This window comes from Manis pentadactyla, chromosome 1 (assembly GCF_030020395.1).
Source record: "Manis pentadactyla isolate mManPen7 chromosome 1, mManPen7.hap1, whole genome shotgun sequence".
In the NCBI taxonomy this organism is placed as follows: domain Eukaryota; kingdom Metazoa; phylum Chordata; class Mammalia; order Pholidota; family Manidae; genus Manis; species Manis pentadactyla.
In genome coordinates this window covers 158,276,932-158,290,931 of record NC_080019.1, presented here as the reverse complement: position 1 = coordinate 158,290,931, position 14,000 = coordinate 158,276,932, and the positions used below count along the sequence as shown (strand labels likewise).

The 14,000-nt window shown below is 36.4% G+C and overlaps 1 protein-coding gene across 30 annotated transcripts in view; it reads left to right on the top strand.

Moving 5' to 3' along the window:
* Window positions 1–14,000, top strand: part of ABI3BP (ABI family member 3 binding protein) — a 253,192-nt gene that overhangs the window by 96,522 nt on the left and 142,670 nt on the right. For all 30 annotated transcript variants that reach the window (XM_057502161.1, XM_036916479.2, XM_036916473.2 and 27 more), the window contains exons 5-6: window positions 7,717–7,898; window positions 8,460–8,515. In XM_057502161.1, the coding sequence (XP_057358144.1) occupies window positions 7,717–7,898; window positions 8,460–8,515 (238 nt within the window). The remainder of the gene's footprint in view (window positions 1–7,716; window positions 7,899–8,459; window positions 8,516–14,000) is intronic.

Here is a 14,000-nt window from a genome sequence, read left to right as displayed (position 1 = left end):
TTTTTTTGTCCCCAAGCTTTTAAGAAGTGGATATTGTCAGTGTCTGTGAGCTCTCACGGGATTGAGCCCAATGTCTTGTTATCTGTATGTCTTGCAATGTAAATTTTAAGTTCTGTGAGGATGGGGACAATGTATATCTTAACCACCATTATCTCCCTAGTTCCTGGGCTGGCATCTGGTGCATAGAAGATCCTCAGTAAATATATGCTAAATGAATAAACAATGAAATGTCAGCATTTTCACTTCCATGTCTCATCTTCACTTCAAAGTTAATGTGACAAGGTCAAACTCATACTTTCTGTCTCCATATATCACTGCCTTCCTTCCTACTTTCTGACATACTGTAATTCTTCCACTCACTCTAATTTGAAACCTTATCCAATTAGTGAATGCGCTCCCAAGCTCTGCCTTTGAGAGTATTTGTGTCAGGATCTTTATCTTCAGTTTTCCATTTCCATGCCACTGACGACAGTCCAGGTGCCGTCACCTTGCCCTGGATCCTGGGGTAGCTTCCTGCCTCCCTCCTTCATCTGATTCTTTTCCTGCTCCCGTGCTGGCTGTGCAATACTGAGGAAATTTAGATGAGCCACCATCAGCTGACTCTTCATCTCAGGTTTTTCTTTGCCTCTAATTTTCTTTCCTAGGAACACATTTCTCACTTCAGTCTGTGCATGTTGTTCCATCCCTCCCACATCTATAAGCCTTTATTCCTTTACACAGACCCCTTTACAGCCATTGGTGCCCTGCCTCTTGTTTGCAAACATGTCCAAGGTTAACCTACTAAAAAAAAACCTTCTGTTGATCCTGTCGTATCTTCCAAGCTACTTCTCAATTGAGTCTTCTCTTAATTCCAAAACTTCTCAGAGTGATTTGCTCTGATATTCCTGACTTCTGTACCACCCACACAGTCTTTATTGCCTTTCACAGGCTCCATCCACTTTCTACCATTCCACTGCAGCATCTCTAGGCAGTTACCTATGATCAATTAATTGGTAAATCCAGTAGAGTTTTCTCAGTTCTTACCCTGCTGAACCTCTCTGTGGATTGTTGGCCATCTTTTCATTCTTGAACTCATTCTTTGACATTTTTATTAAGATATTCCCCTTCTTCCTCCTTCTTTTGCTTACTTGTTATCCTCCTTCCCAAAATGAAGAGTTCTATCCTTGGGTCTCTCATCTTATGTTCTATAGTCTGTGTTGTGTATTTAACTACCACCATGCTGAATAATGGTTCTCAAACTTTGATGGGCATGCAAATCATGTGGAGGACTTCATTAAAATGTAGACTCTGATTCCATATGTCTGAGGAAGAAATTTGGCTTTCTTCATCACTGTTCACTGAGACGTGGCATTTCTTAAAGCTCCCAGGAGTTGCTGATGATGTTCTGCAGAGAACAAGTAGGAGTGGCAAGGATGTAAATGACTTCCAGTGCTGAACCTCCAACCTTGACTCATTTCCAAAGTTCTAAGACTATATTTTTAGTTGTCCATGGAGTATTTTCATTAGAATAACCAGATAATGGTAGCCAGCACCTCAAACTAAGTTCATAATTTCTACAAGACAGAAAGAACTCGTTTTCCATCATTTTAATATCCCTCTTCTCAGGTTTGAAAATTCAGTTTTGATTTTTATTTACACTTCCCTAGGTACCCATGTGCCATAGGAGTCTAGTCTCATCAATTCTTTTGTAGAAATTTAATTTTGATCATTTTTCTTCAATTTCTCCCATAATTCATTCCTCTATAATCTTGTATTAGACAACAGGGTATTGAGATTCCTCCCTCAATCTCTGTCCGATTCTTCCACAGCTGATAAATCTAGCTTTTTTCATCACTGCTTTACTTTACTCACCCACTGAAGCATCTCCACCAGCTCCCCACTGCTTCATAAAAGGCCTCATAGAATCTCCCAAGGGATCTATCTTGAAGAGTATATAAGTTACATTCCTGACATGAAGTTTAAATCTGGCCTACTCTGCTTTCCTAGACTGGGAGAGGATGTCCTGTTTTTTGTTTTTTAAGTATAGTTAATATACAATATTATATTGGTTTCAGTTGTACAACATAGTGATCCGGCAGTTACATACTTTATGAAATGCTCACCACAGTAAATGTAGATAGCATCTGCTACCATACAAAGTCATTATATTACTGACTATGTTCCTTATGTTGTACATTTCATCCCTGTGACTAATTTATGTGGAATATAAAAAGTAAAAATCAAATGGACAGATAAACAAAACAGAAATAGACTCATAAATGCAGACACCAAGCTAGTGTTAGCCAGAGGGAAGGGGTTGGTGGGGTGGGAGAAATAGGTGAAGGGGATAAAGAGGTATAAACTTCCAGGAATGTCCTGCTTTAAATCACCACCCCTGGGATGAGATGCAAAAAGCTGCCAGTCCATTTCATAGGCTCATGCTGCAGAGTGCTGTCCCCAGTCACCGTCAGCTCTTTTTGCATTTCATTCTGCCTCCCTTAGTTGTATTCATATGTACCTCTCCCTCCCTCACTACACTGTGAGCTCATATTTGAGATTATGCAGTATCTCACTTGTCTTCCATCACACTCAGAATCTAGCATTGTGTTTTATGATAGTAGGTCTCAGCAAATTAATAAATGAATAAGCAATTGGAATGTCAAGAACAAGCCTTAAAAATAATCTAAACAGGCCATCTAGCCCTTGAACCTCTGCAATATTTCCCATCCAGAGTCTACAGTGAGTATCTCCAGGGATGGTAACAACATGGTAACAGAATTTGAGGGTATAAATTCTTGTCAAACTGAATTAAATTCAAAATTCTGCTCTGTTACTAGTTGAGTGGCCTTTGGCAGGTTAAATAAGCCTTGGTTTTCTCATCTGTAAAATGGGGGCAATAATAGTAATATTTCATGGGGTTCCCATAATTAAATGAGATGACTCTTGAAAAATGGATAATATAGTGTTTGGCATGCAGTGAGCACTCAATGAATGGTACTGTGTTTGCCACTATTCTTGTTACTTTTGATATTTATGTTAAAATTACCATTTCAGATGAGCTGTTCCAGATGAGCTGTTCCATATCACTAGAAACTTTCTTTTGTTGCACTTAGGCCAGACAGCATTTGATGGTAAAGAAAAGAGATTTGTAGATGTGGTTGACCAGCTTGAAAATTATTGCAAGAATCCAAAGATAATAAAGACCTCAACTAGTCCCTTAAGTGTTACTTAGGAACACAGAAGAGACAAAAATGCAAGAGGAATCATTCAGGGAAACTTGACTTGAAAACTGATTGGACATAAGGGGAGAGGGAACAGGAAGCTGAGAGGAATAGAAGCAGATTTGGAAAAGATGAGTAGATTTTAAGGTAGTTAGGGAATTCACAGAGGATTAAGTCATTGATTTTGATCATAAGGATCATAAGGTTTTACTATGCTAACAGATCAGACAGCAGATTGCAGAGAGAGTTAGGCATTATGAGTGGTAAGAAAGTAGGATAAGACAAATTACTTATAAGAAATTTTGTGTTAAAAGATAATAGGAATAAGAAAAGAACATTAGTTTTATTTTCTTATAGAATGGAAACTGTTTAAACAACTTTTGAACTCAGAGAAAGGTCCTTGAAGAATCCAGAAGATGGTTGGAGAGAAGATAAAATAAGGGCATGAAATCAAATTGCAAAGGCATGCATACTTTTTAGAAGAAAGGAGAACCCTTGAATCAAGAGGCAAGTAAGAAAGCCACTTGGAGAGGAAGGGAGTGAGAGCAGAATTTATATCAGCAGTCTCAGTAAGTCTCAGGCACAAAGCAAGAGTATTGACAAATGAGGGCATCAGATGAGTCCTTTGACGTGAAGAGAGCAAAAAATGGGTGGAAAAGATGCTTTAGGACGTATGATAGTGGTTATAGGTAATTTCATAGAAATAAAAGCATGGCTGAAAAACTTGTAGAAAGCCCAAAAGATGGCCAACCATGTGCATCAGGCCAGGCTAGTTTGTGAAAGGACTGAATGTATGTTGATGGTATTCAGTTTCTCCACTTGGTCTAATTCACTGCTGGTTACATCAAACTTTTTGTATGGGGTTTCTACTTCTGAGTTTTCTTCTCTGTTTTATTAAAGTAGAATGTATACAGAAAGGATCTCAAAGAATGTCTAGCTGAACCCCTTTCTTTTTCAATGGAGATAATTGATGCATAAGCGGACAGAGACTTGCCTGAAGTCATGCTACTCTTTTGCAGCTGACCAGTATCCAAGCCAAGCACTACCTGCCTTCTCCACAATATTTTGAGGAGCTATAAACTTTTTAAAGCTATAGTAATAGTTACTGCCAGTATTGTGACTATTAGTGAGTTCCAAGCACAGATAACACCAATTGAGCCAAATACTACCTTCAGCAGTGTTTTACTACTTAGGATATGAGATGTTCTTGCTCTTAAAAATCCAAATTGCTAGAGGCAGGCTTTCCAGAGGTATGGTCAGATGACATTCACAGGCTGTTAGCTGTATTTTTAATAGACTTGTTATTCTTGCTCCATGCATGAGCTCAAATTTAATCATCCACAGAAAAAAAGTGCAATTACTATTTGATCCTGGGTGCCCTCGGACAATAATGGGAAGTCTATGACTGTATGTTATTGTAAATACACACACACACACACACACACACACACACAAAGCCTTAAATAATGGTAAGAAGGAATTCTGATTCCTTTTATTTCTCTTCCATTCTGGATCATTTCACCTGCCTCTTTCCATCTCCACTTGCCAAGCACTGCAGTACAAAGGCAGACCACCACAACACAAAAGGTGTTAACTGAGGAGTCAAACAGCCATTTGCCTGGCTCTGTCACTGACTCTCAGACCTTAGGCACTTCTCAGCCTCTCTTTTTCTTCCATAGTAATCTTGATCTGCTCATCTCAGAGTTTATGGATAAAATGAAATAAAAATCTTAAGCCCTCTGCAAACAAACAATGTAGAGATTTATCGTATTTTCTTAAAGTTTGCATTGATCCTATAGGAATGCTGAGTTTTGGTAAGTGTAACCTCATGCATTGATATATTGCAAAGTATAATTGTAAGCCTAATGGTTTAAATCTGTGTTTTTTGGTGATTGAATCATTGGCTATTTAGAACAATTATATTCTAGTTTTAGAATGGCTCCTTGAGCACTCAAGTATCCATTCTACTCATTGCACAAATATTTATGAAGTACCTATGTATGTAAGTTTTACAGTACTGTTTCTTATCATAAGGTCTATATTTTGCTTTAGAATAAGGAAAATTTACTTTGCTACTTTATAGCTAAGTTATCTTGTTTACTATCTCTTAAAATTTAGAACTTGCTTCTATTATGCAGCTATCAGTTAATCCAGTGTGATGAGGGTAGCCTGCCTGAAGCAGAGGAGAGAGGCTAGCTGCCCATACATTTATTTTTCCTGACAAATTTGGTACTAGAGAGTATTTCAAATGCTTTGTGATCAAATAGAAAAGAATTTACAGGCTGGATTTTTTTTTGTAACACGTGGGTAAGTTCTTAGAACAGAACATTTGTGTCCCACTTAATTTTATTGGGAATCGTGGGATCTGGCCTTTAGTAGTTATTTTAGCAATGGGCCCTGCTGGGTTGTACAAGCCATTCAGGACTCAGAAATGTATCCCAACCAGAGATGCATGATTGTGGTTGCCCATCTGGTCTGATTTTAGCCTCTCTGCACTTCTCCAGAGTGGAGTCAAAGCAGGGAATGACAACAAAAATTCCAGGCAGCCTAATTGTCAAGAAGTGTGTTTCAAAAATCACTGTTTGGATTCACAGGACATGGAAGATTAGTATTTTAGAATGTTTGTCCCCAGGAGCCATTTGTGTTTTGGCTCAAACAGCCTTCTTCACTCATTCTGTCTTTCGTTACTTTGGAATGGGGGTTTGGAGCTCTGAAAGCAGCTTTTACTAGAAAGAAGTTAGCTAATGGATGTTTTCAAGCATTTCCATAGTCTGTGACTGGTAAGAAAATAAGCTGAAAGTACAAATACATCCTCTCTGTACTTATTAAACTATAGACCCCTTGCTGCTCCATGGGCGCACAACCAGAGCCACTGTACAGGGTCCCCACTGAACAGAGCCCATGGATGGTTTAATGTTCTATACTGTTACCCTTGAAATTGCTAGTCATTTTTCAACAAGAGGCCCATGTTTTTACTTAGCAGTGAGCCCTACAAATTGTTTAACTGGTCCTGCCTGGCTCTTGTTTCCAGACATTCTGGGTATTGTTTTTGTGTCAAGAAATTGTACCTGGTACTTAGCAGCTACAGAGAAACAGTTTCAATAAGAGTGAATGAGTGACTTCTTCATACTTTAAATAAAAGCCGGAATCTTAGTCCATTTAATTTTTCTGGTTTAGGGAATGGGTGGAGAAGTATTCAATTTCTAAGAGAAAACCTAAAATATAAGAAAGAATCTGAAAGTGTAACAAATACCTGTGTTTCCATCTTCATATATGACAGCTATAATTTTATTGTTTTTACTTAAAATGTTTATGTAAGAATAAAAAGTAGATAAAATGTACCTGTCAGCCCCACTTCTAATCTCATTTATCTCCCTACCTGCTTATTGGGAGCTGAAGCTTTATCATACATGTTGTATCCTTTCAGTATTTATTGTCATTTTACATTACCAGGAATAATATATGGTAACATACTTTGTGTGTTTTACTATTTATGTAAACTCTATCTATCCTTTTGCAATTTATTTTCATTCAATATTTTGTTTGTAAAATCTATCTATATCAATACACATAGCTCTAGTTCATTTCTTTGCATGACTGTGCATAGTAGTAATGAAATCCCCTTTCCTCCACTTAGTGAGACTATTTAGGGCACAACCAGAGGAGTTTTTCTTTATTCTGGTTTTGTACTTGAGTCACTAGAAGGGTGACATTGGAAAAGTTAAGTGATCTTTCTGAAACTCAGTTTTCTCATTTGTAAAATGGGATTAATAATTTCTACCACTTGAGATTTTTTTGACAATTAAATGAGATAGTATATGTAAAAACTAGCATGTGATAAAGGTGCAGAAACATGAGGGGGGATTATCATTATGTTGCTATATATATATGTATATATGTATATATATATACATATATATATATATATGAATACTGGGAAGCCCTATGCACATACATAACAGTGACCTTGAATTAGTATTATTTGATTTTTCTCATTCTATCCTTACTTGGCTATTGATCTTGATTCATTTTATTATAATGATAAGAAAATGTCACCCTTGACATTCAGTCCTGGCTGCATCTTGGAGTTTCAGGTTTTTTACAAAATTGAATATTATCTCTACTGTCCTTTCATGGAAAGCTGAAACCCATACAGTTAACTACAATATTAACTATTTATAAAATTATGCCTATGCTCTGAATGCGTAATTGGAATAAAGTGAACATCCAGCATTTTCTAACTTTCATTTTGTAAAGTAGCAAATAAAACTGAGATCTGAGTTCTGTCCGACCCTGTCATGCTGCATAGTCCCCTAACTTGCAATTAGAAATGAAAAACGTAAGCACACATTGAACAGTCTTTCATGTTCTGAGCAAATTCTTAAAAAATAGAAACAGAAGCCGATATTAAATGCAGTCCTTGGAGTAGATGGGAGTCGGTGATGTATAAAGAACCTTGACATGACATGCTGAATCTCCTGGGAGTTTAAAGCATTATGTTTTGGTTATTCAACAGATACTATACTATTCGCTATAGAGAAAAGGATAAGGAAAAGAAATGGGTTTTTCAACTCTGTCCAGCCACTGAAACAATTGTGGAAAATCTAAAGCCCAATACAGTTTACGAATTCGGAGTGAAAGACAACGTAGAAGGTGGAATTTGGAGTAAGATTTTCAATCACAAGACTATTGTTAGAAGTAAGTACCTGGAACCATTTCAGTAAGCTTTCTGCAGTTTTTTCCTTTTCCCTAATTATAAAATTATTAATTATATTATTAATTGTGTAATATGGGGTGAGTTAAAATCCCATCCTTTAGTACTTGAGAAAATCTAAAAGTGAACAGAATTTATTGAGCATTGATATTTCAGAATGCCTTTTATGAATTTTTTTTTTTACCAAGAAGGCAAGTGATTAATATTTGATGGCTCCATTGATAACAATTTATTGGCCATTATAGTATTTTAAATCAGTCCCTGGCCTTTGAATACCAGCTGAACCAAAAAAGCTATAATGTGTGCAAACATTTAAAATGGAAAGCTGAATGGGGAGGTGAACAAAAAAGCTTTTAAGGGGCCCCTGGGCTTTCTTCCTGTTCTTACTTCATTCAGACTTCATTGGAATCAGTGTTTGAAGTGACAGCAAATAAAATAATATGCCTGAATTAGAACAGGAGTTGTAGTTGTTTTCATACTGCTTAGTTAGATCTGATTTTGTAATAAGAATGCAAACAATGTCATTTTCCCCTTGTTTTTGTCAGGTAAAAATAAAGTAAATGGAAAAATCCAAAGTACCTATGATCAAGTCCACACAGTGGTATGTACTGGGTTACTTTCCAGGGTCAAAAAAAATTTTTTTTGTCTGCATTCTGTTTGCTTTTAAATAAGGCAATAGTCCTGTTACAATACTGAAACTGGATTAACTGACTAGCTATGGGCTTTGGGTAATGTACTTAACATTTAAAAGATTAGTTTCTTTTTCAGAAAACAGAGGTGAAAGTATGAGACCATCTCTAATTTGTTTAAAGCTCTAAAATTATGATATTCAATGTAGTTACCTTTAGTATCACATTACCTCAGGCATTTTGAGGTGATGTTTATTATCTTCTGTCCTGTGGATTGTCTTTTGCTGTAAGATGTCTCAAGGTGGAATTAGTACATGCTGTACACACATTGCTGTTGTTGAAATCTTTCCCCTATTTTCTATCACTTCCTACTTGAAAGAGCCACCATTTTCAAAATGATAAAGCAAACTGGTGTGTTTTTTTAATGCACCCAGCCTCTATTCAGTGCAGGAAGTATTAGTATATGATATGTGCTAGGCATTCCCCCCATCTAGATACCCTTTTCTCTCTCACTTTAGAAACTCAGTCTCTGTTCTCTCTTCCCTCCACTTCTCAAAATCTATTCCCAGGAAGCATCCTGTCAGATATGTACTATCTACCATACATGTAGGCCACTGTTAGGCCCACCAAAGAGATGTTTGCATTTTAAATCACATGCCTTATTTTAAAGTGAAGGACATAAGTCACTGAGCAGGTAGAGAAGGTATTTGATGAGAAGAGGGGAATTGGTGCTGAATACCCAGCCAGAGAAGTATCCTAGAGTCAAATGAATAAGCAAAGACTCTATTCACAGTTGCAAATTTGCTCTGTTCAATGTGTGCATGATATATGTGGATGGATATCTTTTTATGTCTTACTAAATTTATGTCCACAAAATACCCCATTGATCATGTAGTCCAGTGGGAAATAAGGTAGTACATACATCATTGGAATTTTAAAAATGCAAGATTCTTTTCAGTGACAGAAAATGGATTTTCATAAAATAGAACTGACTGAGAATTACTCCTAATACAGCAAATGTTTATGTGTTGGAGTTGGCAGAAAAGTATGTACCTTGAGAAATTATTATCAGTCATGATTATTAGATTATAATGATTTCCCAGGAAAGTATTTTGATGTATTTTAAATATTAATATAAGGAAGAGATTTCAGAGAAATTCCCAGGCCTGGATTCATTCTTTCTTTCTTTTCCTTCCTTCCTCCATCCCTCCCCTCCCTCTTTCTCTAATTTTTTTTCTTCTTCCTTTGCTTGGCATTGATTTTTTCTGAATTCTCTAATATTAAAGATTTAAAATGTATAAAAATGGGAAAAGAAATGTTAACAGAATTACCTGTAACACTGCCAAATAAAGAACAGTATAAAACCATTTGTCTACTGTTAAAACTTGAGAACATTTTATTTATCTTCCAAGTATGATTTTAACATTAAAATCACACCATACATATAATTTTATATCTCTCTTTTCACTTAGCCAAAATATGGCATAGCATTTCTCATGTCATTAAATGTTATTCACATACATAATTTTATTTATTCATTTATTTATTTGTTTGTTTATTTACTTATTAAGATATCATTGGTATATACTCTTATGAAGGTTTCACTGGTTATGAATGGTTACTACATTCACTCATATTATCAAGTCCCCCCACACCCCATTGCAGTCACTGCCCATCAGTGTAGTAAGATGCCACAGAGTCACTACTTGTCTTCTCTGTGCTACACTGTCTTCTCCATGACCCACACACACATCATCACATACATAATTTTAATTGCTCTGTTACATAGTCTAAACACACTATTATTTACTCACTCAGGTTCTAGTTTATGGGCATTTAAGTAATTTGTAATTGTTTTTTAACTGTAAGTGACGTTATGGTAAACAGGATCACAATCTCTGTTCACATTTCTAATTGTTTCCTTATAATACAGAATAGCAATGAATAGTTTAGATATTTAACATTTTTAAAACTCCCTAACATGTATGGTCAAATTTGTTTCCAAAACGTTCATACCAGTTTACAATCTTGCCAGCAATGTATCAGAGTTGCCCTGTTAAAGCTCCCTGATTATCAACATTATGTATTTCCATGACCAAATTTTTGGCTAATGTAATCATGTAAAATGGTTTTTAAATTTCCTTTTGTCCGATTGCTGACAAAATAGTATTTCCTTCACTTGTTTATTAGTCATTTTTATTTTCTGTTTAATGACCTTTAGTTTCAGTTCTTTATCGGACACCTCATAGTTTTTTATTAAATAAAGACTTTCATAAATTAAAGAACAGTGACCTTTTATAATATCATCTAGAAACATTATTCTTACAATTGTGATCAATTTTTTTTGTGGAAGTTTTTGAAATAAGCATGTCTTAAATTTCCTTAATCAAATTATTTTTCTTTTCCATTGCCATATCTTCAATTGCTTTATGTTTTAGAAAGCCCTTCCCTATCCAGAGGGCCCATGAATATTTCCTTTTCTTATTTAGTTTTATAAGAGGTTTGCTTTTGTAATAATTGAACTCTGAACTACATAGATTTTATTTTGCTGTATTGTATGTAGTAAGGTTCTGTACTGATTAGGTGATATATTTTTCCCAAATAATTAAGAAATGGGCCTACTGCCAAGTATTGAATTGTCGTTCCCTAAGGTCTCTTTGGCTTTGTCTCAATTCCAATCACAGGGAACAGAGTTGCTCTTTCATTCTCTTCTAGAGCATTCCTCATTCTTGCTGCGAATGATTTCCTAGGAAACGTCTTATCTCCCACCCACTTAGTTGTCATGCTCTATCTTACATGTGACTCAGTGATGTCATTTCTTTTATTCCTTCTTTTCAACAAAAAATCACATGCCGATAACTTGTATTTCTTTTGGCAGAACATTTCATTTAGAGTGAGCTACGCAGCAAGATTGGGAAAGACGATCAATGCTTTGCTCCCAGGCATTTAATTTTTTGTGAATTTAATTTTTTCACATCATAGATAGTATGACAAAAAGGTCCAGAAAGAAATTTCCTGCATCAATGACACAGAGCCAAATATTTTATCACTTCAAGCTGTGAGGAGGAGTACCCCCAACTCCAGCCAGCTCTGATGAACTGTGGTTTGAAACTCTTGGTTATTTCCAAAGAAAAACCCAAATTAATTGAAGATATGTTTTAAGGCTTCTTTGAGAGGCTTTCTTCATTGTTACTTACTGGACAGCAAAACGTGTTTCACAAATTGCTATCTGTGTCTTGGGTAGCTCTGAATGCAGAGAAGTTGAAAAGGAACCATTTGGGATAGGCTTTAACCATCTATCTTACATAGCAACTTAGATGTGATTCTGAAAATTGAGTGATTCTGAAAATAGAGTTGGTACTGATAAAGTTATTATCAGTCCAAATATTCACCCATTATTTTTCAGACTGATGTTAGAAGGCAGTATTTTGAGAGATATGAAATTAACTCTAGATGTTTTACTTTTAGTGTTTTAAGCAAAAGATACATTGAAAAATGTTTTCATTCATGTATATATGTTTACACCTGCAACTTACGTGCAGCAGAAACTCCTTAACACCTTCTGAAAGAAATATTTGAAACAGGAAAAACAGTTTGAACTTTAGGTTATCCATTTTTAAAGGACAAATAATATTTAGCTGAAAAATTTGAATGCCAAAACCACCCCATCCTAAGCATCTGGTTGCATCATTTCCATAATCCATGTGTGTAAGCACATGTTCTGGCGAGCCCAAGGCACTTGTGCCAGGACCACGTAGCATGGGTCTCTTCTGATGGGCTCATGCCTTTGCTCTACCAGTTGTTGAATATCTCCAATATCACCCCTCCCTATGCCTCCAGAAAAATCAGAGAAAAGGTGTATGCATAAGCAAAACATGGTTCTCTCTGTGTAAATTGTGTCATGTGAGGTACATGTAATTGAGGAAGAAAAAACACATTTATCATGATGATTGTGCTATTTTGTCCATGTTAAAAATCTAGAATACTCTTTTTATGAAGGTGAAGCCTAATGATGACTACTAGGTTTTGAGCTATAAAAAAGTAAAAGAACAATGGCTAAAAGTTAATATATTATCTCTAGGTCTAAAAAACTTAGTTATCTAACTAGCTCACTAACTAAACAATTTTTGATGTAGCATTTATTAACAGAGACTTGAAAGTGCAAGTTTAATTATTTAACGAACCCAAATCTCCTTAGAATCAGTGTCCCCCTAAAACAAAACATCTGTTTTCACCCTCCCATTTTTTCCATCAGAGATCCACCCATCTTTCTAAAAAGCCGGGTCTATGATTGACAAAAAGAGAAGTGGTGCCAAGTTTTAAAAATGTAACAGTTACCAGATAAATGGAACGCATGGAGAAGTAATGATGGTACCCACCCACACCTTAGATTGTGTGCAGTGAATACACCAGGTGTTCTCCCATTCTTAGCAATTGGCATCCTCAGCAGAAGCTTGAAAGATGGATACCTAGGCCAGTGATATCACCAAATGTGTGTGTCTGATGCCTCCATAGCTGACCAGAAATATGAAGACTTTTGCAAGTGGGATATTAGATGCATTTTTAGCCAGATGTTAGATTGAATCAGTATGTTTCATCACTTTCATTAGAGCATTCTAAGAAAGATTTAAAACCAGAATGTAGCATGCCCAACCTCTTCTCAAGTGGTTTGGATCTTGAACCGTTGAAATCTGATTTTTAGCAACCCTTAGCCACTCCCCAAATGGACAACTCCTCTTTATCTCAGGGCCTGAAAATAAAGTTAAACTGTCAAAAAATATTCTGATACCACAAAAATACTGAATGGACAAACCCATAAAGAATAATCTGTAAAAACTAGCATCCTGGTGTTATCACTACTTTTACTAAAGCTAGTTTTCAAAATAACATCAGGAGGAAGTTGGTCATAATGCAGGGTAAATTGAAAGCCCCTCATCCTGTGTGGTTACTGCTGTGGTTATTTGTAGATAAGCACGGGCTTCCCTAACCAGGACTAAAGAGCCAGCTGAATCGGACATCAAAGCCACAGTCTTTTACCAACCACCTCAGCATCCTCCCTCTACTGAGTCTCACCAACTGGATCCTCAGCCATAATATCCCCAGAAACATAGTAAAGGTGAATTCCCTTAACCAGGCACTCTGCTGAGATATAGTACAACGTGGGTTCTTAAGGGACAGGGTGTCTTGAAACTCAAAAAAGATAAAATAGAGTAATGCATCTCTTGCAGGGCAGGAGGGAAATAAGCTTACTTCCTGGCCTACAGCAAACATTTTTTTAAATTGCTGAATGAAGGTGGTAAGAGCTGTAGAAGGAAGGGTGGATGGAGGTTTGCACCATGAATAGGGGTCAGCAAGCTGCCAAGAAAAGAGCCAGCAAGGAAATGGCTTAAGAAAGAAAACTGGTAGAGAGCGCTGCCCACAGACAGCAGTGTTCAGCTGAGGCCACACCCGCTGGCT